Source organism: Amphiura filiformis, chromosome 10, assembly GCF_039555335.1.
Source record: "Amphiura filiformis chromosome 10, Afil_fr2py, whole genome shotgun sequence".
Classification (NCBI taxonomy): Eukaryota; Metazoa; Echinodermata; class Ophiuroidea; order Amphilepidida; family Amphiuridae; genus Amphiura; species Amphiura filiformis.
This window is the reverse complement of record NC_092637.1, coordinates 6,566,412-6,592,762: the sequence shown is the minus strand read 5'-3', so window position 1 is coordinate 6,592,762 and position 26,351 is coordinate 6,566,412. Positions and strand designations below refer to the sequence as shown.

The following is a 26,351-nucleotide window of genomic DNA, read 5'->3' as shown; positions in this document are numbered from 1 at the left end:
TCACTTAAAAAGCCCTCTAGCCTGACACATATTAGGAATTCGCTAAATAATAGGATTTTTGTATCATTTATGATTATCATTAAAATATATTTTACGTCAAAATCATTGAATAGAGTTTTTTAAATATATTGTTTAATTTATTGGAATTTACTCCTGCAGTTTGTGACAAAATCATAACATTATTTTACTCGGTACAAATTTCAACGGGTCTAGGTGGTCTAAAATTACCGGCGAATTTCCGATTACAAGATAGAGAAATGGCGAATTTAGCTCAACGTAAGTTTGATAAAATCATTATTACTCGTGCTATTTTAATGATTCAAACAGATCATATAAGAGAGATGTTAACTGTCTCCATGTTGGCCAAGTTTTAATAAGACTTCTTATCGGTAAAGTGCGAAGATGCGAAGTCGAAATTTGTGTGTGGGAGACAAAATCGAACATGCGAAGGAGACGAATTCTGCATGTTCAGCACTCACTGAGAAGCAAAAATAAATGTAGGGTTCATAAATAAACAAGGCGGTAGACGAAGCACATTCTCCCACTGTTCTCGCTGACTATAATAAGAGGGATTATTATTATGACTCAATCACCCTATCGAATTATCGATGTACTTATAGGCCTACTACAGTGACACTGCCGTCCTGCTGCTGTTGCTTCACATACATGCGTGTATTTATAATTATTTTATATTATTTTAATAATACTTTATTAAAACATTTAATCAAATTATAACTGATTGAGTCTCGAGTTATTTTAATAAAAGTTATTAAAAGTCCGTTTGTTTGTTTATTTATTTATTTTTATTTGGTTTTTTTTTTTTGCTTTCTTTCTTTCTTTTAATAAAAGTTATTAAAAGTCTGTTTGTTTATTTATTTATTTATTTTTATTTGGTTTTTTTTCTTGGCTTTCTTTCTTTCTTTTAATAAAAGTTATTATTTGCTCTGAGCTTATCTTGTTTGCTACTGAGTTCTATTTGAACTTGCCTTCAGTTTTTGACTTGAATTTGTTTTTAAATTACAGCATGTAGTTTTCGTTGTTTGCTTTTATATTTTGTTGTCTGTCCCTGAAGAAGAGCAGTTTATCTGCTCGAAACGTCGGTTGTTTTTTGTCTGTTTAATGTTTGACTGCTATGTACACAGTGATTTTCATCACTTCCAGTGTAGGCCTACTGTTTTCCTGACACTTTTGTGGGCTCTGGAATTGGCAATTTTTGGCCATCGAACTTTGCTTGTTTTGTGCCTACTCTGGATGTTTGGTTTAGCGTGTCTGTTTATATGCACAGTGATTTTCATCACTTGTTCTAGTGCAGTTTTGTATTACCATTGATCCTTGTTGTTTTTGCAGGTTTAGCACTTTTGTGAGCCTTGGAACTGGTAATTTTTGGCTATCGAACTTTGCTTACTTCCTATGCCTACATTGACTGGTTTTGCCCCCCCCCCTGCATATTGTCTAGTCTGTATTTTACTTGTTTCCCCACATCAAGTTGGTGTACCTTGCTCGTTTTCCTTTCTATTAAAAGTCTGTTTGTTTATTTATTTATTTATTTTTTTAAATTTTTTTATTTGCTTTTTTTTTAACATTGATACATAGCACATGCTCCGTTGGACACATAGAGCACATGCTCCGTGCAGCGACACTTCTACGATTATTGATCAACAACCGCAGGATCGATTGGGAGATTATAATCCAACGAGAACAGTGGGAGAATGTGCTTCGTCTACCGCCTTGTATAAATAATGTATGATCCTGTGATCTTTACGGTCATGACGGTACACAATTTTGATCTTGATCCCCTCTCCCTTTCTTTTTAACTCAAAAATTTTAAGAATTGAGTGAAAATTGAAGTAACCTCATTTTAAGGGGGTACTATGATTTTTTAGTTTACCCATTTTTTAACAAGCTAAAACCAATTTTTTGAAAAGAAGCTTAAAACATCCATTTTTTCATCGTAAAAATTTTAATTTTATTAAACAATTGTACTAAAAATTACTGGCGATTCTGACTACCCAAGAAACGTTAAAATTGTAGGTATGCTAGCCCAGGCAAATCTTAGTTAGGCATGTTCACAACATTTTCAAGTAGGATATTTCACATTGAAATTATTTTGTTTAAAAAGGTGATTATTTATCTTTAAAAATGAGGGGTCAACCATGTCTTTAGGTCAAAAATTAGCGAAGTTATGGGCAAATGTCTGTTTTTTAAAAACTGCACTGTATTAATGCATCATTTTTTACCACGATGATCCATTTTACACAAAGGCGATTTTATTTTATTTTATGAAATCTAACTTTCACTGCATGCTGACTTCTGTATCAAGGATAAAGTACCAGCACTTTTTAGACTACGTCGTCAAGTTTCTGGTGTCCAAATTTCAAATTTGTGTATTTCCCTATGGGCAGTGAATGTCGCCCTCTATAATAAGCAATGTGGACATGTCTATCTTAGTTAACACATTTGCTAGTCATCGAAATTCGCCTAGACCGGGGACCAAACACAATACATATTTACATAGAAATTTCAATTTTTTTTCAGGAACAGGTCGGTCAAGGAAACCTACGTAAATGTTTTCTATACTTCACTTGACCCAAATATATGATTTTTTATGGTGATAACTGATGAGACACTCACACATGGAATTTTAGTCTTCAGGGATTTTGATAGCAGTTCCATTAAAAAAAGCTATCATCATGAGACTAAGAATAAGATCTAGAAACACCCCCGTAATGCTGTTTTGGGGAATTTTGCTAGCAGAATCTTTTTGATGAAAGTCGATCTTTGAAAAGATGTAACTTTGCCACGGAAAGTGCTATGACAAAAAGGTTAACAGTTTTGGCTTTCTTTACTCAATGATGCAGTTTGGTGGCAAATTTAAATTCACCTGGTATACCTAAAAATTGCTCATTTTAAATTAAAACTTTCTCAACAAGGTTAAACTTGTTTTCAAGTTCAACTACAGTACAGGTACAAACATACCTTTTAGAGTTATTGTATCAGACAAGCTTTTTTGTTCCAATATTCATGTTTTTATAGCTATTTTTGATGTAAAAGAGCTTGATGCAAAACAAGTGATACCAGGGCCAAAGCTTTCACGTAGCACAAACGCATGATGTATGTGAGATTTGACGATAATTTATGCCAAGGAATCAGGCATTTTCAAGTGTGTTTGACATCTTTTTAGTGCGTGACGCAATTCTGCATATTATTCAAGATGGCGAATTCTCAAAAAATGTGATGTAATTTTCTGAGAAAATTCCCATATTTATCAAATTTTCTGCAACTTTCTTCAAGTGATGCTTATTTTATAAAGGTACTTTTCATGCGTAAATGATATTTTACAATTATTTTTCGAGACAAAAACTTCCTAGAAAAAAATGGCCATTTTCACTTAGTTTTCAAAAAGTTGTTCTGACCTACATCCATCGAATGTGTGTCATCGACTGTAGGAACCCATGGATTTGATTAATGTAGTTCTGATCTAGTTATTTACCCCAAAATGCCCCTCATCAAAGCCCTGCCCTTCTTCCAATACAATAAACCTTCACTCCAAAGTGTTTGGCAACTTTTTAACCATGATGCAAAACTAAACTTTGATGCTCTAAGTTAAAATTTAGTTCTTATAAGCTTGTGTGGTCTAAATGTCAGGATCGCCAAAATACTAATAGATTGAGAAGTCTATCCTCAATCCAGGCCACTGATAACCGATGATGGATATATGAGGATAGCTTGGAGCTCTCTCAAATTACGTCGGAATCTTGGAAGCATGACTCCAGCAGTGACTTAAGTGACTATCATGCATTGCTAGGCAAAGCAATGGAAATTTGAAAGTAAACAATGCCGATCACAACTGGTATAGTACATGAAAAAGCATTTATAGCATGGTTAGTCTGTTAACCTGTACGTGGGAGGTAGATAAAAGTCGTTAAAATAAATTCCGGTAACATTAAACTTCACAAAGAATGAAAGTTTGGTCACTGAAGTTCAAGTTCCATGCTGTATCCCTATACACACAGTAAGCATCATGTCATGGAATATGGATTAGATAGATTTCTCGATCAACTAAGTGATGTTCAGGCCAGGGACTGTCTTTGCAGGAGAGCATTAAATAACGCTTGGAGCCTTCAAGGAGAGCTGTTTTTTTTTTAGCTTAGAGCATTTACAATAGAATGTAAGGAGAGAATGGTCAACTAAGGAGAGCTACAAATCACTCTCCTATCAGATAGGTTTCTAAGCTTTTCTATTTCATGGCGAACTTCAAGAGTTCAAACCTTCCTAAATCATAAACTCACTCAGCAACGACCAGGAAATCTTGAGAATACACGCTTCTGGTTCCATAAACATCTTTAATGTCACCATAACATTACTCTATATGAAGCTATTTGAAGGTTAAAAACTCGTTTGACCTCCGGCATCTTGGCTGAAATCTAGGCAATCACCGAAGGCCTGATACATCGATAAGCGATCGATCACTAATCAAGGCGCAATGCCATCGATGCACCAAGCAAGGCTCATTGCACTAGGGCGAACAGGCAAAAGGGGGATCTGACACTAACAGCCTAGTTGTTTATGTTGATGCACAGCACAGACCACAGAAGTAAAAAAATATTATCTTCTGGTATTTAAAAAGAGCTTGAATGAAAGCCTTTACATGTACTTTGTTATCTTCGCTGACTGTATGTAATTGGTGTTTATTCATTTTTATGTTACAGGTTTCGCTAAGGCGCTCCCGACCGGGGTACGCAAGTGGTACTTCAATGCCTGCCGCTATAACAGATATGGTGAGTTACACGTATCATGAGGACTCGTTGAGATTTGAACCATAAATAGCTAGAGAAGATATCTCACCCTTCCCAGAATCCTTTGCAACATTGCTCATCTCATTACAGCAAATGACATTCCTTGACTTTGTACAGGTTCCTGTTCTTTTCATGTTGAGAACACACTGGCTAAGCATGCGTTGATAGTCAAGAAATACATTTTTGCAAGATCTGGATGTTCTAGTATTCATTGAGGTACTTTTTGTCAGCATCAACCCATGTTAATTTAAGTGAAAATTTGTGTGTGATTAATTTTTCACTATTTAATTCCCGATTCTTTACATTGACCTATACAAAAGGGATGTATACATATTTGTGCCTTGAGAAAAGTGTGAAAATAAATTTCGAAAACGCCCACTTTTAACAGTTTTTATTGCTACTGAGTCTACTGTTGACAGAATCACACAAAAAATATTGCATTTGTTGATATTACTAATCAAGGTCCCACTCACTTCCCCTCTCCCTCTCTTGGTCAGCCTAGACAACTTTCAAATCCTGGATAAGGTGATGAAAAACTTGTTCTACAGGCAGACATACTTGTCAAGTAAGGTCCGTAGGGCTGGATTTTTTTTTCTGGAAAAAATTACCGAAAGAAATTTCATTTAAAATCAAACCAAAAATGGCAAAAAATTCCCAAAATGCAACATCTGGGAAGGTTGGGCCCATAGAACAGGGTAATTTTTGGTGCTTAAGGTTGGTCTGAACCCTGGAATTATGAAAACTTTCGGGCCTCATAACTGCTAAATTATTAGTCTAAACAATATAAAAGTATACATTTTTAGAATGGAAATGACTTGATGAATTCATCTGTGAGGTCAATTTGGGCCAAAATGCTCATTTTGGAGAAAATCCCAAAAAGCAGGTTTTTTGGCCCCAAATTTTAGTGCAGCGTAACAAAAAAATTGTTTGGCCAAAAATTTTTTTTATTAATTTTAAAAACTAGATAAAAATATCTAGGACCGTTTTTTATTTTTTGAATTTTGACCAACTTTGAGAAATTTGCACCAAAAATGGTCAAAAATGCAAAATTTTCAAAAAATCATAAAAAGCATGATTTTACCAAATTTCAAATATTTTTGGTGAAGTTGGTCAAAATTCAAAAAATGAAAAAACGGTCCTAGATATTTTCATCTAGTTTTAAAATTAATAAAAATTTTTTTGGCCAAACAATTTTTTTTGTTACGCTGACTAAAATTTGGGCCAAAAACCCGCTTTTTGGGATTTTCTCCCAAATGAGCATTTTGGCCCAAATTGACCTCACAGATGAATTCAGCAAGTCATTTCCAATCTAAAATGTATACTTTTATATTCTTTAGACTAATAATTTAGCAGTTATGAAGCCCTAAAGTTTCCATAATTCCAGGGTTAAGACCATTCTTATGGGGGTACTACACCCCTGCCCAATTTTTTGCCTATTTTTGCATTTTTCTCAAAAATTATAGTGCATTGGTGACAAGTAAGCTATGTATATTATTGGGGCAAGGACTACAACTACTGCACTGGAAATTTTATTTCAGCACAGACAACAGTTGTGGAGTTACAGTCAAAAATGAGGAAAACCAATATTTGATCAATAAATCAATAACTACTTGCCTTGAGTTGCTGAATTTTCAGTGCAGTAGTTGTAGTCTTTGCCCCTATAATATACATATCTTACCTGTCACCAATGCGCTATAATTTTTGAGAAAAGTGCAAAAATAGGCACAAAATTGGCCAGGGGTGTAGTACCCCCTTAACAGCCCTTGAATTAAGGATCTGAAGGGGCACAGCAACTTTTTTAGGGCAAGTTGAAAATTGCCTTGGATTTTCACTGAAAAGGCAAGGCAGCACGGTTTGTAATATTTCAAGAGGGCATCATGGCATCTGTTGAAAATTTGAGAAGGGCACCAAGGCAATTTCTCAAAAGTGAAGAAAATATGCACGAACATGATTTTATAATGAAGGGGCAGGGCTGGGGCACCGACGGCAACTTCATTAGAGGGCACGGCAAGTGACTGCCTTGGGTAAAGGACATATTTTGAGGGCATTACGGCAATGGGGATGGGCACCCACGGCAAAATGCCATGGGTGCCGTGGGTTAATTCGAGGGCTGGTGCTTAAACTCTTCTGGTGTAGAACAATTTCTGACTTTCCATTGTTTTATTTTCTTTTAATCCGTTTTAGGTCTATATTATGAGGACACATTTAGAGTGACACCAGTCGTTGAAGAGGCAATCAAAAGACTGCCAGAGGATGAGCAAAATGCCCGAGTTTTTCGAATAAGGAGGGCGCTAGATTTGTCGCTGAAGCACCGGGTATTGCCCCAGGAGCAGTGGACAAAATTTGAAGAGGTAACAGTGAATAGGCTATTCCATTGTAAATCCCCTGTGGAAGGGGGAGTATGATTTTCAAATGGTAAGAACACATCAGGCAGCTCTATTTGAATTTCATACACCCTCTGAGAAAGATTCAACCTGAATCTTCCACAGGGAGAGTTTCAAATAGAGTAGTGATAATTCCATTTGAAATTCATACTCCCTCTGTACAGGGTTGTGTGGACTTTAAATGGATTAGCCCAATGAGTGATGTCTTCCTAGTCTCGGTCCCAGCCGATTTGTGCTCCTTCGTCACTAAACAAACCGTCTGGCGACAAGCTCATAGTACGTCTGTTCTGATTGGCTGAACATCAACTCCCAAAATACTGGCATTAAATTTTGCTGTCAATCAACGCTGGGCTTCAGCGCATGCAGCAGTTGATGGACAGCTATGCGGTTACATAAATCAACACAATGTGCGTGAGTACGCGCTGCGAGTCGCGTATATGAAAGGCGATATCAGACGATCGGCGCCTCAGTGGCTGGTAAGCTAGCGTACATTTTGCATTTGCGGTATCTACGAATAGTGGAGGGCCTATGATGTTTAGTGTAACTTCAGGTCACTTACACAAGTCACGTCCTATAGCCAATTAAAAACAGTTTTATTTGGAAATTCATTAACCAATCAGCGATCGTCATTTCGGGGTTGTCGCCAAACGGTTTGTTTAGTGATGGAGGAACACAAACCAGCTGGGACCGAGACAAATATCTTCCAAGTTCTTTTGATAAGAATGGTAAAAAAAGAATGTTGTGTCAGATTTCTTGACCCTGGAATTCACGCTTTTCGTGTTCATTCTCTGAATGGTCACCCATGTGTACACTGAAACTTGAGTGCTCCCTCCCCCATGCTCTTATAGGAGCATGGGCTGTAAATGAAAAAAAAGGGTACATTTACCTTGCATAATAATAAAATTGCCATGATCAATTCCGATTCTTACTCCACATTGCAGGACGATATGATGCTTTTAAAACATCACAGCAACTCGCAATGAAATTAAAATGTATATTTTAATTTCAGCACGCGATGTTGCAATGTCATTCATTCATTCATTCATCATTTATTTCCATATCAAATAAATACAATAAATGTTTTAAAAGCATGTGGGGTCTGCATATCCTTTTAAGGTCATTTTGCCAACCTTGATTTTCCAGCAGCCAATGACAAGCGTGCAGGGCTGCGATATCGCAGCGCAATGCTATAAAGTTGAACAAAATCCAACTCCATGGCGGACCGAAATTTTCACCGCCAAACTTGTAAAAACCTGGCTCAGATTTCAGTTTTTATAGGATCGGACTTTACAGTACAATAATGTTTGCCCTTTGATTCTTTGTGTATTACAGGAAAGGACATACCTTCAACCATACATAGATCAGGTGCAGCAAGAAAATTCAGAGAGAAGAGAATGGAATACCCGATAACAAGTTCACCTTACTACACATTATATTATGCATTCAACTGAACTTTGTACAGAGAATGAGACAATATTATCTAGTATTTCGACTGACTGTGTAGTCAAACTGGATTTAATTAATATTTAAATTTACAACCGGTTTTGAAATTGATTGATAATTACTGGAGAAAACATTTTGCCGTGTTCTGGTTGTCGCATCCCGGTTTATCTATAGTGTGTCGTCAAGTTGAGAGTAATGCCATGTTGGATTTTGCAGTGTCAGATAGTGTGTTCACACAGTTGCGTCGTGGGATTATCCATGCACCTGTAAAATCCAGCATGGCGTTACTCTCAACTTGAGATGACACACTATAGCTAAGTAAAAAATGAAATGATAGTTGTTATTTTTTATTCCAGCTCTGGTGATACCTCATTAATTCCCATGGACCTTTGGATGTATTGTAATTGGTATTTTACTTTTAAAAAATCAATGTAATAGGTCTGCAGTGCTAGTTGTCATGCCCTTCCAGTAAAGATATGCCTAATCCTACCCAGGACAATATGCATGAGGTGTCACTGGAGTTGGAACCGATAATAATGTTTGTGATATCCCAGAGAATGATCCTGTAAGTTGCATGTCAAAAATAAATACATTAAAAGCAGTAAGAAGCATTTAAAGAAGTCTGATTTAACCCACAGTGTAGGAAACTAATAATGAACAAGGTGGGTGGTATAATTTGTTTGTGTTTTGCCGTCATAACATACATGTAATATAGCAGGGTTGGTGGATAGCCTAAGAATGCAGAGAGAAAGACAGACATGCAGCAAATGCAGAGAGAATTCAGCATTTACACACTTCAGTTGGGCTGTTCCAGTTGAAATTCATACACCCCCTAATGGCCATATGGAAAACATGACCTTAATCTCCCACACAGGGGATGTAGATTTCAAATGGAGTCAAGGGTAACCCCATTTAAAATTCACACTTCCTGTGTGGAAGATTAACATTGTGTCTTCCGTAGAGGTATGTATTTGAACTGGAATAGTGAATTGCAAGAATTGAGTGGCTCTGCAGTGAATTAGCAGTGTTGCCAGTCTTCAGGAAATTTCATGATTTCAGAAAATATTACTTGGATGATCCTGTACAAAATGTATAGGCAAAGTACATTTTTGGGGATTTGTTGACAACACTGACTGGCATATCTGATTAGCAACTTTCTGGTGGTCAAAGACACCCTCTCCCCACTATCCTCCCTGATCTATAACAATGGACATTGTTTTACTTGAATTGTGTGGTATCTACATGTAAATACTAGACTATCCACCAGCCTTGCTGATGTGGCATTGTATTGCAATAGGAAATGCATGTTTGATAGTGTACTAATCACAGAATTTGACTGGGAAAACTTGGGACTCTGGTCTACAGTCATTGGCGTAGCCAGTGGGGCCGGGGTTTCTCCAATTTGAATTCTGTGGTACAAAATGTATTATTATAATGAAGTGCAACAAATTTAGAAATCAACAGTTGTGTCAATATTTAGCAACACCAATAGAATGAGCTGTTACATTTGACAGGTATACCCCCTCTGCAGAAATATACAGAAATCATGAGAGTCACCCATTCTGGTAACATTTGAAATTCACACACACTGGTGAAAGATTAAGGTCATGTCTTCCACAGGGGGTGTGTATGTTGTTTTGATGTAGACTACTGCAACCCTAACTACTGTAGTATGTATATTTCTGCCAGGAGCCCGTCTCCAGCAAAATTGATCCAAAGAAAGATGGGACTCTTTACGCTTTTTGAATCTGTGATGGTTAATAAGTCTCATTTTCCTAGGACAAGAACTTTTTGGCTACAAGCCACAGCTGCTCAAAGGAGTATCCCATCATGCATTGCAGTATATCTACATGCTCCATAGCAAATGTGTACAAAATTTAAACAAGAGCCGCTTAGATATTGAGAGCTATTGATAGATTCACAATACTCTATGGGTGATATTTTTCAAACTTCCCTGATTTAAGGGAGTAATTGAAAGTTGAAGTGTGGGATTTTGCGTACATTTTCTATGGCACAAACAGTTCTGTTATGGTACCGCAAAGCATAATGGGATACTCCCTTCAGCTGCTGTGGCTACAAGCTATATTGTTTCACAATTTGTAATATTGATGGCTTGTACATTGAAAGAAAAAGTTACGAACAGTTCTGTGAAAGAAATCTTATGTTCCCGCATATGTTACCCCAATTTCCATCAAAAAGTAAACCTTTTCTGTTAAATTACAGAGAAACAGTTTTAGTTTGATGTGTTTCTATATATAACTTATGATTACATAATCCAATAAATTTGTGTTGCTGAAATTTAATTATGTCTTTTAGTGTTTTTACTTCCGAGTCATTTGGACAGATCTTGAGAAAAAATGAATAGTAAGGTCATCTTCTTAATTAAATCCTGCGTCTCAAAGCTGCCACACGCGTTAGTAAAATCGTGCAAGTAATCCTCTTTAAAAATAAAGAAATTAATTTTTTATGCCTTGTTAAAATAAAAGTGTCAGATTTTTTTGCAAATTTTGGACATGAAAACAATAAAAGAAAAGAATAATAGTTTGTAGCAGTGACTTTATTTGTTTACTATTCGCAACATTTTAGCACAAAATTCTTGTCCGAAATTCTAAACTGACACATAAATATAAAAAAAATACAATAACAAAATAAATTTTGCATTAGGTTTTCAATTTCTCACAAGCTTTTGAGACAGGATTGAATTTTAATTTAAAAGATGGCCTAATCTTAATAAAAATTAAGGGTGAAAGTAAGAGCTTTGCTACCAGTCTGTGGGCTAATAGTAGGCACTGTAGCCGGTTTATTTTTAACCTTGATAAAAATATGTATTGAATATTCATTATAAAAGATTTCAATATTTTGCTAATTGCATTTATGGATAAATCGTTTGACTAAATATTAAGACGAACGATATGAATTGTCAAAATTTAATCAGTCAAAAGGAGTTATAATTCAATCTTTAAGGGGTGGAGTATGAAGGTTTGGAGAGTATTTTTTTGTGGGACATGAGAGCATGAGACACCGAATTTCATGCTGAATACGAACAATGTCCTGATATCAAATAATTTAGATTTTTTGAAATTCGCGATATCTAATGATATGTACTAAAAGCCGTAATGTACGATCTTATAATATGAAATTGGTTTTTTTTTTTCAAACCTGTTTTTTTTGCATATTTGTAATGTTTACACATGTCCCAACTTCCAGCTAAATGGAATTGGCCAAATTTGTTGTCTTTGTAGGTCAACAGAGCAAAGTTCGACATATTATCATAATTTAAAAATTATGATAATATGTCCTCCCACAGAACTGTGTGTTAAATGGCCACTATAACCAGTGGGATTTCTTTCACTTTACCTTGTTATTTCAACCTAAAATGGACAGCAACTCTTCCTGTCAGTTATTACTAATATTATTTCAACATTTTTTATAAAGAATAACAAAATCAAAATTTGACAGAAATCGTACATTAAGGCTTTTTAAAGTGTATGCAGCTGGGATGAAAAGGCGATGATCAATTGAAAATTTTGGCCTTTCATATTGAAGATATTCAGTTCCCCCCCAGACTTTTTTTTTTTTTTGGAGGAAAAATCTTCAATTCGAAAGGTCAACATTTTTAATTGATCGTCGGCTTTTCATCCCAGAAAGTTGACTTTGAGGACTATTTTATATAAAAAAAATTTATATTATAGCACAAATTGCAAAAAATCAAAACTATTTGATATCAGAAGGACATTCCTCGTATTTAGAATGCAATTCGATATGTCTGATGTGCTTCATGTCCCACAAAAATACATTCATACCAAAGCCCTTAAAAGTAAAAGAATGAAATATTTCAATCAGTCAATTTAAACAGACCATCGATGGTTTATGATTTATGACAGTGGCTGAAACATTGATCTGAAATTTGTAAAAATCCCATATGAAAATTGCTGAAAAACGGATTATGCCCCCACCATCAGACCCGGTGCCCCCCCTCAATCATGGTCGGTGCTCCCCAATGTGATGACCCACGCTACGCCACAGGAAGGTCTGTTCAGTATGCAGTCTTGTAGGTCTTGGAGTTGTCGGCTGAAAAGTGGGTAACAAGAACAGTGTAACGTTCCTGCGTGCGGCATGCGGTTACTAAGGCGATGAAAAAAAAACCCTACGGGCGGACAGACCTTTCCAGTAGTCCACTTGCCCATTTTGCATACTCTGGCTATTACATTTAAGCATAAAACTCTGATTTATATTGATTTGCATCTGATCTTTTCAGTCACCGCACTCCCTCTGTTTGTTAGCTTCCCAAGTGTTTGGGGTTCGCTATCAATAAACTGGTAGATTCCAAAATCAGAATTGTTCAGTATTAAAGTGAGCCATTATAATTATGCAAGATAAAGTTGCATTCAATTACTTTTATTGTCACTAATCATCTGATATTCTTAATTCTTTATGACCATTTTACTATTGAATATTTTATTCTAATAAACATCAGTATAATGACTAATAAGAACATATTATTATTTTTAATGAAATTCGACTATGGCATAGTCTAAGTAGGGCTGGACTGTCGGACGTTTCTTTTCTGGCGGCAAAAATTACCCTAAATATCAATATCATCTACTTCATTAATACCAATATCATCAGTAGATAGCTACTCCATCAATACCAATATCACAGCAGTAGATAGCTATTTCATCAATACCAATATCATCAGTAGATAGCTACTTCATCAATACCAATATCAGCAGTAGATAGCTACTTCATCAATACCAATATCATCGGTAGGTATAGCTACCCGTACTTCATCAATACCAATATCAGCAGTAGATAGCTACTTCATCAATATCAGTAGAAGATAACTACTTAATCAATACCAGTATCAACAGTAGATAGGGGCCCGTAGAATCGGGTTTTTTTTGTTCATGAAAGGTTATATTTGGTGTCTATAGTTCTGTTTTTGATGGATTTTGCTTCTCAAGACCACCACTTTCAAAAATGCCGGTATGTTTACTGGCCGTCTGTCAGCATTGAGCATTTTGATACTTGAGATGTGGCGTGTCAATACAGAGGTCACAATTCATAATGGCTCCAATGTTCTTAAAAAGTTATTCTAGAAATTATTCTATTTGTCATTATAAGGATCGAGAAAAGGTATACTTTTACCTTCTGCCCTTCTGGAGTTATAAGCAGGAAGGTTGTCGGTCACAATTTGGTCTCCACAAGGGTTAAAACGTGAAATCTTTGCTAAATCTTAAGATATGCGAGACAGCTCTGTTGGAATATTAAAGAATATGCTAAATCTTAGCCTCAATAGCATGAGAAATATGAGCATGGGACATGGGAAGTTGTGACATTCCAAAATAGTTCTTTGTAGAACCTTAAGCTTGAAGAACCATTTTATGTCCTGTGTATGTAGCACCCTAAAGGACCGTTCATACTATCACCGCATTTGCGATGCGTTGCTTTGCGATGCGGTGCGTTGTCGCACCGCATCTGCTGCATTGCGATATCGCAATAAAGTTAAATACATTTTAACCTGGAAATGCGACGAGTTGCGTTGAGTTGCGGCAAAAGTAATCGATATATCGGCATCGCAAAGCAACGCATCGCAAATGCGGTGGTAGTATGAACGAACCTTAATGCTCTGTCCTTAAAGGTAGGCATGTTCACGATCATGTTATTATCGTCTATCGTGATAAATTTTCATTATCACGATCACGATAATAGTTTGACAGGCCACGATATTTAACTTCCCTCATTATCGCCATTATCGATTATCGCGATATATTTTGCTGGCAATATCGCGATATTGAAAAAGTGGCGATGAACATGCCTACTTAGGGGTAGTGCAATAATTATGTGTACCCCGGGGTGGTGAATTATAGGGGAAAGATTTTTGGCAGGCCAAAGGGGGGCAAGCATTTTTGGCAGGTCGAAAGGGGGTCAAGCGATTTTTGGCAGACCATTTTGAGAATTCACCACCCGGGGTACACATAATTATTGCACCACCCCTTAAAGGTTTCTTAACCCTTTTGGTTCTAAAATCAATTTTCTTTGGCTAAGGAACTGTATTTTTCTGTTCTACTGAGAACCCTTGAAAGGTTCTTTACTATAGGGTTCCATAAAGGTTCTTCAAGCTGTATATTTTATCTTAGGCCAAATAAAAAGAAAGGTTAGTCTCAAAGCTCTCCAATTCTGAAAAATTAATGCAAAATGCGTTTTTATTTTTAAAATTTTTTTACCGAAGATTTTTTTTGAATGTGAAAAAACTTAAGTCCATATTCTACTGTATGAAGTGTTGTATTGAACAATAAAGTGATGCTGCTATTGTATTGAAGTGAAGCAATCTAATAGCAGGGGTATGAAATTGTAAAAACGGCAATTCGATCGTATTTTTTACACTTTTTCTGAAGAAAAATAAATGAAAAGAACAATTTTTTTTTTTTTTTACTAATGCGGGTGACTGAAAATAAAATAAACTAATGCGAGCGGGAACTTTGAGACAAACCTTTTTTTTAATTTGGCCTTAGCTAAAGAACATTTGAATCGTTGTACAACCTTAAGCTCAAGAAAGCCTTTTAAGGGTTCCTTAAGCTTAAAGGAGTATTTCGTGATCCTAGCATCCTCTTCCTCTATTTATGTCATTTTTCATTAGATATCCACGAAAAAAACCTATTCCCAAAATTTCAGTTGCTTCCGAGTTTGCGTTCGCGAGTTATGCATGACTATGTGTATTACACTGCTCCATAGACAATGCGTTGTAATTTCGTTCTGGTGCACCAGAACGAAATTCAAATTTCACAATATCTTTGCTAAACGAATTAATCTGCAAGAAATATTTTGTACATAAACATGATGTAGCCAGAGCAGGGCTTCAACCCAACTCTTGCAAAAATATAGGGATAATATAGGACCATTTTGGGAAAAAATATAGGGATAATATAGGAATATTTTAGGAAAAATATAGTTAAAATATAGGACAATTAAATGATGGATATTTAAAGGAGTGTTTCGTGATCCTAGCATCCTCTTTTTATGACATATTTCAGTACATATCCACGAAAAAAGCCTATTCCCAAAATTTCAGTTGATTCCGATTTTGCGTTTGCGAGTTATGCATGATTATGTGTATTACACTGTTCCATAGACAATGCGTTGTAATTTCGTTCTGGTGCACCAGAACGAAATTAAAATTTCACGATATCTTTGCAAAACAAATTAATCTGCAAGAAATATTTTGTACATAAACATTATGTAGCCAGAGGTTTCCAGTGATATAAAAATCTCAACTTTTTTTGAGAAAAGTGGGGGATGAGACTGTTGATCACGAAATGCCCCTTTAAATAGACGCTGGCAAAGTTATGTAATAATCAGATAAACTACCATAGCAATAGGTGAAAACAGTTTTTGAATATACCGCGCTGCACTGGTACGTTCACACAGTACCGCATTGAACCATATAATGCTGATCACTCGCACCTGTAAGATCAGTATCTTTGAAAAGACCAGTATTGTATTCAATCTATGATTGCAGACGTACACAGGTGATGAGTTAAGTGCAACCTGCTTGTAGTGCAGCGCAATATATTCAAAATTGTTTTCACCTACTGCTATGGTAGTTAATCCAATTAATTACGTCACTTCGTCAGCGTTTTTTACACAAACTGTACAATATTTACTGTATTTAGCAGTTTCTTCTTACTAGAGCGGGCCCGCATAATTTGCAGGTAATGGCCTCCTCCATTTCCCCTCAGCCATTCCTATCCACCACTCAGAAAGCCTATGATCATGTGCAATGAATTGGGGATAAATTTTGATAAAATTGTTTTTGTTTCACACAAAAGTAAGACCTTACACTGGTACATATGTAAGACAAAAATGTAGAAGAAACATGACTTCAGTAAAATTGATGTATGGAATGATACATAAATTTGCTGCACAGTATCTTCCAGTGGCGTAGATTTCTTTTTGACATGGGGGGATGGGGTTGGAAAAACTTCTTGAAGTATAGTGAATCCAGTACCTTTTGGCAACCAAATAAGTTTATGGTACAAATGGGGCGCCCAAAAATATTGAAGCTATAAAATGATGAAATATGGTGCAAAAGTGGAATATTCGTGTGAAGCGCACACAAAATTGGCACGTTTGGGGCTAAAATGGCCAAATATGAGGTTAATTTGGTCAGAAACCCACATACAGGTGTCAACCCCGGGGTGTCAACATTGGGGGGATGATTGAATGGACCATCCTCACCCCCGCAAAATATTGGAAGATTTACCCCCACTCCCTCCCCCCCCGGGATCTATGCCTTCTATCTATCTATCTTCAAATCATACCTTAATGTATAATGGAAGTGCAGTACGACTATTTGGTTTTATGCCTGACAATCTTCGATAGAGAGATTATTTGCCAATGACTGCATTATGTATCAAGAAATCAAATCTGGGAAGATTTCAGGATTCTTCAAAATGAAATAAACCATATTAGTGTGCAACTGGAAAACCAATTGGAAAATGGGTTTCAATCACTCCAAATGCTTTTTAATGAGAGTCACTCATAAAAACAAGCAAATTGTAAACCAGAGCAACAAGTATAATATGGTCTGCTTGACGAAGTTGATTATTACCCTTACCTGGAACAGACACATAAATCAGATCACCATAAAAGCAAACAGAACTTTGGGACTTCTTCAAAGAAACGTATCCTCTTATGACAAGTCAACAAAGGAGATGGAGTAAAAAGCACTTGTCTGTCAATTGTTGGAATATTGTCAGACAATAATGGGATCCTCACCAGAGAAACAATATTGACACCCATGACAATTAAATTCAGAGGTGTGCAGCTCAGTTTGTCCATAATGACTATTCCTGCCACAACCAGATGCTCACCAACACGATCACAGATGGACAATGTGGACATGAACTAACTCACCAAATCTGCCTACATCTAAGCTGCTGAAACATGTTCTTATAGTTCGCACACTTACATTATGCGAACACATTATCATGCAATCATTGAAGATCTACAAGCATGCCTCCATTGTGTGGCAGTGTGCGCATTGTGTGTTGTGTCATAATGAATAGCTGAAACCAATCAAATTGTGTGTATTCTTGACAAGACACACAAACTGAATAAGGATTTGATGGGAAGTCAATTAAAATCATAGTGATTTTTAAAATAAAATATCAGTAAATTATATTTCTCCATCTATATACCAAGTTATGTGGTGTTTCAAAGCTTCATATCAATTAAATATTTCATAAATAGCCAAAGTACAAAAGAGCACATGCTCAGTTGTCTTCATTGGGACACAATATTATAAAGCAGAAAGAATGATTTGGTCAAATCAGTGCATGTTAAAACATATACGTACATTTTGATAAAAGAAATATAGGAATTATAGGGCATTTTGCAACTATATAGGGAAATATAGGAAAAGTTCAAAAATATAGGAAATATAGGGCCAGTTGAAGCCCTGCCAGAGGTTTCCAGTGATATAAAAATCTCAACTTTTTTTGAGAAAAGTGGGGGGATGAGGCTGTGGATCACGAAATGCCCCTTTAAGATAAATTTACATAATTATTGTCCTAGAAATCTGCATATGATGTACACATACAAAATTATTCCAAATCGGCCTAAAATTTCAATTAACTACTAAAATGAGCAGAAATGATGTACAAATTGTGCATAAATTTACATTTCTAAAAATCACCCCAAAATTTCAATTGAAGATTAAGCATTAAAATGAGTAGAAATTGGCATAATCATGTACAAATTTGCATAATTGTGCATAAATTTACATAGTTATGGGGATAGAAATCTGTATGAATGATATATGCATAAAAATTATTCAATTTTCAATTAAAATAAACAGAAATAAGCATACTCATGCATAAATTTACATAATTATGGGCCTAGAAATCTGCATATGAATGGTGTACGCACACAAAATTATTCAAATCGGCCTAAAATTTCAATTTAATTAACCATTTAAATGAGCAGAAATTTGCATAATTGTGCATACATTTACATAATTATGGGGATAGAAATTTGTATATGAATGATGTATGCATACAAATTATTAAAAATCAGCCTAAAATTTCAATTAAAATTAAGCATTAAAATGAGCAGAAATTAGCATAATCATGCATAAATTTACTTATGGGGATAGAAATCTGTATGAATGATGTACAAATTAAATGTTAATGGATAAAATTTACAGAATTATGGATCAATTTACATAATTAAGGGCCAATAAATCTGAATATGAATGGTGTACGCACACAAAATTATTCAAATCGGCCTAAAATTTCAATTTAATTAACCATTTAAATGAGCAGAAATTTGCATAATTGTGCATACATTTACATAATTATGGGGATAGAAATTTGTATATGAATGATGTATGCATACAAATTATTAAAAATCAGCCTAATATTTCAATTAAAATTAAGCATTAAAATGAGCAGAAATTAGCATAATCATGCATAAATTTACTTATGGGGATAGAAATCTGTATGAATGATGTACAAATTAAATGTTTATGGATAAAATTTACAGAATTATGGATCAATTTACATAATTAAGGGCCAATAAATCTGAATATGAATGGTGTACTTTACAAAATTATTCAAATCGGCCTAAAATTTCAATTTAATTAACCATTTAAATGAGCAGAAATTTGCATAATTGTGCATACATTTACATAATTATGGGGATAGAAATTTGTATATGAATGTATGCATACAAATTATTAAAAATCAGCCTAAAATTTCAATTAAAATTAAGCATTAAAATGAGCAGAAATGAGCATAGTCATGCATAAATTTACTTATGGGGATAGAAATCTGTATGAATGATGTACAAATTAAATGTTTATGGATAAAATTTACAGAATTATGGATCAATTTACATAATTAAGGGCCAATAAATCTGAATACGAATGGTGTACGCATACAAAATTATTCAAAATCGGCTTATTATTATTAAATTAACCATTAAAATGAGCAAAAATTGGCACACTCATGCATAAATTTATAAAATTATGGGCCTAGAAATCTGCATACGAATGGTGTACGCATACGAATTACTAAAAATCGGCATAAAATTTAATAAAAAATTAAGCATTAAAATGAGCAGAAATTAACATAACTATGCCAACTGGGCCTAGAAATCTGCATTATTGTTTTATTTTTCAAACACTGAAGATAACCTATCCATATTTAATGCATATTAAATGCATATTATTCCAAATTGGAGGCAACACCGTACGAGACAAGAATCACAATAGGATATTATGCCAAGTTTACAAGAATATTTTATTACATAAGAATCACAATAGGATATTATGCCAAGTTTACATGAATATTTTTATTACATAAGAATCACAATAGGATATTATGCCAAGTTTACAAGAATATTTTTATTACATAAAACATTTATAAACACAAGCAATATTGATAGTTAGCATTTGAAACATTTACATACAAATATGGATATGTTTAGGAAAACTTTTTGAAGCTTTGTTTCCTATTTGGTATGGTACTATTATGTGAAGCAAGAAATGTGTGGAGAAACATGATTTTACATAATGAACTTCTATTATAGTAGCCGTATCTACTATCTACAGTTAAAAGTCATCATATAAACATCTACCAAAGAGTAATTACCCACCATGAATTACCATTATTCCAAAACGGTTGATTGTATGCCAAATTTGAGAGAAGCGGAATTTATTTCTGTGCATTATGACACCTCAATCAAGAAACAATGCACTTGTACGAAGATGGTGATGGGTTTAATGCACGCCCACCTTCGGGACTCCTACATTAGACGCATCAACATCTCAGTATGTATGCATTATTTTGTACAATTCACTCCCAACTCGTTATGAACACGGCAGAGTGCCGAATACTCAAAATTGCTGTTCCGAGTAAACGGCGTTTGAAAATCTCGGTACCATTCCATTGGTCCTTCTAAAAATTTCTGAAATAATCGATATATCCCTCAAAACGTGTTTTAACAGCTATTCGGCTTTATGCTGTACCCAAAATGTCTCTACCACTGCGCAGAGATAGGTCGAATACGCATTCAACTATGTGTAAACCATAGCACACATTTTTGATTTGGGGCTTTTGTGTAGAAAGTACTGGTTGTCCTAAGGCTATGTAGACTTAACTTGCTATATAAGTAAAATAGTCATCTCTGTAATGTTTAGCATAAACTCAAGAATTTTAAAGCAAAAATAACAATATTGGCCTATATTTTGCGTATGATTTCCCAATTTCACAGGATTGCACTCACATTATTAAAACACAGCAATATCATGTGGGGAATGCTTGTACTTATTTTGGTATCACTGGATAGAAGATACCTACAGCTATACCTTAGTATCAATTTTATTAGTATAGGACATGTAATATATAAAATTTGGGGTTTCATTACTTAGATGTTATAACAATGTTAGACGTTAATGACTGTGCATCATTTGTTTTGCGGGTATTATGAAAACTCTAAAATTTGCTTTTGGAACCGAAGAATATCCCGATGGGCACAGCCCGAAGGATATTCCAAGGTCCAAGCAAATTGTTTCTAATTTTCATAATACCCTAAAAACCTTATTAAAGTCATTAAACTCATTCATAAAAGTCACTTATTTGATTTATTTGATTCCATCTGTACAATATTACTGTATTTAAGAAAACTACAATTTTAACTTTACCTTTAATTTTCTCTTTAAAAAATGAATAGCTGACAGTGGAATGTACAAAATATATAGAAGTTGTGAGCATGCAAATTGTGTGTTTGTTTTGTTTCGGCAAAAAAAAATACTGTCTTGAATAAAAAAAATCCAGAAAATGTGAAATCTGGGTCGGTCAGGCGCATTGAACAGGGTTTATACTCTTAAATTTCAAGGATTTAAAATAAATCCTAATGTCCGTATGCACAAAATAAGTCTTACTTTAGACCTGAACAAACTATGGAGGTTAGACTTGGGGAAGGATCCCTTTAATCTTTTCTTTTCTAACCAAGTCCAAAAATTAAAACTGTAGCCATTTGATATTAAACTGCATGTATTTGCCCTTAACAAGAAATAATATGGAATAAGGTATGTAAATACCAAAAAGTTACTTCTCCACAGAACAATAATATGGAATAAGGTATGTAAGTACCAAAAAGTTCCTTCTCCGTAGAACTAACCTCCATAATTAGATCAGGTCTTAAAGTTATTTTGTGCATACTGACTTAAGGGATTGTGATTAGGGACCAATCATGTATTAGATTTAAATATCCCTAAATATGTGGGTACTGAATTGTTACCCTACATTTACAGCGCAGTAGAAACAACTCGATGAAGGCGAGAGGATTAAAATGCGGGTGACGGTGAAAGCGAGGAAATGCAAGGTGCTCAATATAAACACGCTAAATGAAACGGATTATAGCTATTCTTTCTAAACCTTTCACATATTATGGTGATAATCTCAAAAATCTATATACTAAAGTTGATCTTTTTAGTTGTTGAAGTTGATAATAGGCCTAACTGTAATTAATGCAACAATATTTTCAGATAAGGCCAAATAAAAATTCCTTTAAAAAGGAATAGGGCGAGCCACTGAGGAAGTGCCAAGATAAAGGTGTAGTTATTTTATTCGACTGAACTGTTTTTATAAATGGGATTGTTCATAATAAGCACGTTTGTACGTTTGTCAAATGACAAGTAGGGCATGTAGTAAAAACACACTGCATAATTCTTGATAGGCAATTGTTGTCAAAAGGTGGTTCAAAAGAAACACAAATAATTACTACAGACACATGCAATGTAGTTTTGTAATTTTAATAATACTGGAAAAAGAATCTTATAAAGATCGAGATAACATAAAAGCACCATCATAACACAGTAGTTATTACGTTGACATTATTATGTAAATAAGTTTATGTGCATCAGTCATATCCATAACAAAATATGAATGTCATTAGATTATTGACCAATGAAAACACAGGTAAGTGAAAGTCAAGTCATGTTACGAAAACTAGGCGGACATCTTCCACTAATTGCCTCAGCCATGTTTGGCCCACTCACACAGCAACACACAGAGCACGTATAGGGACCCAAAAACTTCACCCGATTTAACACACTTAGCTCTATGGTATATCTTCAGCACCACATTCAGGTTTTACCTCTACCCTTCAGCTTCTCAAAACTAGGTGTATTTAAAATTTTTATAAGAAATTACTGTGCAATATTACTATTTTACTAACTCATCTTCCAACTGATATTAAGCCCGAGCAACTGGTAATTACATATAGCCATAACACGGTCACCTAGCCACTGTGCAACACTGGGAACCAATATTTTTAATGAACCCGCTATATTCCTTTCCCATGCTCAAATATTTTGTCTCATTTTAAAGGCCATTTAAACAAAACAACACATGTGCAATTTCAACCAATAAAAATCAATAGATGTTTGCAAAATTACCATATTTAGGTGTCTATCATTTACCGGAAACCACCGTGCTCTATCACTGAAAATCACGCATGATGTAACCACCAGTAGTGCATTATCAGTGGTACTTGCTGCGTGATCAATTACTGGCATTGTGCGCTGATTGGGTAATCTCGGTACCTACTAAATATTCATATCGATCCATCTATGAGTCATGCATGGTTGTATGTCCTCTCCACAGTGTGAAGTTTTTGTAATTGAGAAGTGCGTGATCAAATCGTGTAATTTACCTGATATCATGATGACCATGATAATGACTTGCGTGTGTTGTGAGAAGTGCATAAATCTTCTAACAATTCAATGCTATTTTATCTCTGTGTTCTAACAATAAATTTCATCAGAATAACATTTTCACATGTCATTTTTGTCTTTATAGCTTTAAATGTGTCATAATATAAATGACGTTCTTTAGTTAACTTCCACGTTTACCCAGATATTAGGCCTATTAGCAGTATCAGGTCTCTCAATCTAGTATATACACAGATTTACAGCTCATCTTACCCCCCCTTCAGAAAGTCCAATTGGCACGGTACATGTATAATAATTTACTTCGAATGGTACCTTGCCTTTTAGCTCCACTTATTCATTTACACCGATTAAAGGATTCTCGTTAAACCAGCAAGCCTGAGTGAGGGCGTTACTGATGTTACATCAGCATCAGAGCCAAGTGAAGGCCAAGTATCATTAACATATTCTATACGCTATAGTAAAACAACAAGCACATGCAAGCAAGTATTTTGCCAGTATCAATAAAACTATAATGAAGCTATTAATGTAGCCCAACTGTGCGTATAATCTGGCAATACCGCTCAGTCTGAGAGAAATGAAAATATCTGTTGCAATTTTCTGATTTGCATAAAAGTAATGCTAGTTCATGGAAGTTGTAAAACAATTATTTCTTTTAATACAAACATATTCCTTGGTAAGACAACTTTATAGCACTGTTTGAATATCAACATGAAGTATAGTAATGACAAATTTAAATGGACACTATCGCCTCTGTAGTTTCCTGATTACATAGACAGCACGAATATTTCATTTTTATTCTGAAATGCCGTGAAGAAGTAAGTAGTACAAAACCCAGCGCAATATGGTCGAAAATTGCTTCGCGATTTTCGCCCAAAAAGGTTTGTCTCCAAGCTCACAAGTTGTTTGAAAACAAATGCCAAATGTGATTTCTTTCTTTAAAATTATTATTATTACTATTCCCGACTCGGTATTTTGATGGTATTTTGAGAAAAATAGTCTGATTTTCGCCAAGTTTTTCCGGAAAAATGTTTAAAAAATGTTTGGTTTTTTTTTCATAATTTTTTTTTTTTCAAATCTCTGGGTTTTACAAATGCGCGCGCAAGCTTTGAGACAAACCTTTTTCTTTAACAACTTTTGTTAAAACCATATGTATTTTTAAAACAACCACATTAAAACAGTCCACACTTTTGTCAGTTGCAACATGATATCACATATGTTTAAAAAGAAATCGGAATCGCTGAGAAATTAAAGCGTGAATGACATTTGGGTTGATTCAAAAAGTTGCAGCATCATTTGCCGTGTAAAAGGATACGTTTTGACAATGCAAAATGCTCCTCCAAAATGGAAAGATCAGCATGATCAGGAATCATTCTATGGCACACGTGCGCCACTGACTTTAATAGATCGGAACATACTTGGCTATTCAATTTGAATTTGCAATTATATCAAAGGGATGCACTTTTTGGCTGCCACCACTAGCAAGTCAGAAAATCCACCTTTTTGCCAAGAAACGGTCGATTACTTGACTTTTGACTTCAATCTTAAATCTTAAATTCTGCAGGAAATTCAAGACAAAATCAAGTAAAAAAGTCAAGAAATTGGACATTTCTTGACATAACGTGGACTTTATCGTAATGTCTAGGAATAAATACCAGACCCATTTGAAGAGGTCATTTCAAGTAAGGGACCGTTCACAAACACTTGTAAGGGGGGGGGCCTGATGCAAAAAGGGGGGCCCTGAAAATTTTTGACCCTCCTAAGGGGGGCCTGAAAAAATTGATCACAAATTTTCCTGGAAAAATTGAGTTTATGCTTTTCTATGGGGTTGACCCATAATTTTTCATGTCAAAAAAGGGGCTGTTTTCCTACTAGTCCAATGAAATTGGCAAAATCCAATTAGCATTACAAATTCTGCTGAAATATCAGGTTTGAAAAAAATTAGCCAATTCATTTTAAAAGATTGTACAAATATGGCTTTGATATTAATGTCAGTTGTAGGAACTAACAAAAATATGTTCCAAACTACTTCAAATATACTAAAATGCTTGAATACCAATTCTAGTTTACTATACATTTAAAGCGGGATTCAATCATGTTTCACTGTTGTTCATCACCGATTAACAATGATGAATCCGCATGGTTAACTTCGCGAGGCCAGCTTTAGCTCATAGTAAACCACACAGTCGCGGCGGACGTGAGTTGTTAATCTGTCCTGAACAACGGCGAAACAGTTTCAACAACGAAAACAAGCTAAAGATCATTAAATTCACATGATTCTTTCACTCTGAATGTCAGCTTGTCATTGCCACTCAATCAGTTGATATTATAGCAATAAGAACAAAGTGGTAATGTTTAGCTGGCTGCTACCTCCATGTTACGCAAAAGTTCCAGGCATGATGAATTTTACGTGCTAATGGTCCAATTCACAATGTCAAACATTGCATCAAAGTTTGGAACATTTGAATCTCACAAAGCATGCAGAATGTATTCTACACTATGTCAGACCAAAGTATAACTTTCAAAACTGCTACTTTTCTTACGTGAGCCGTTGTGACCAAACAATGTGTGGACAAAAATGCTTATGATAATTAATAATTTGGTAATTTGGTAAAACAATTATGAGGGAACTGATGAACCCTTTATTTCAAAATCTTTCATTTTCATGAATGTCAACTATAATCATCATCAATTACACTCAACTTGGCATCCCAGCCAATGACAACTCTCTTGGCAGTTAGGTCAGAGGTCAAAAGATCAATGCTTTTGTCATCTGCTTTGATCAATCAAAACTTGACTTGACTTGATTTGCTTCTTTTGGGTAGTCTCGTTAGATGTTCAAACCACTTTGGTCTCTTGTTTTGTTTATTTCACTCCATTTGCTGCCATATGGCCAGTCTCTTTCTCCTCTTATATCATCTGATGTGTCCAGATGAGTGCCTAAATATTTGCATTTTTCCCATGCAGTCTTACCATTTCCTTTTTATTTTG

At 35.0% G+C, this 26,351-nt stretch overlaps 1 protein-coding gene across 1 annotated transcript; it reads left to right on the top strand.

Annotated features, from left to right (window-relative positions):
* The first annotated feature begins 128 nt into the window (after positions 1-128).
* On the top strand, positions 129-10,926 carry LOC140162448 (cytochrome b-c1 complex subunit 7-like). Its single transcript, XM_072185688.1, has 4 exons — positions 129-276; positions 4,710-4,778; positions 6,981-7,147; positions 8,513-10,926. The coding sequence occupies exons 1-4, from the start codon at positions 258-260 to the stop codon at positions 8,588-8,590; spliced, it is 333 nt and encodes a 110-aa protein (XP_072041789.1). The 5' UTR covers positions 129-257; the 3' UTR covers positions 8,591-10,926.
* The last annotated feature ends 15,425 nt before the right edge of the window (positions 10,927-26,351 follow it).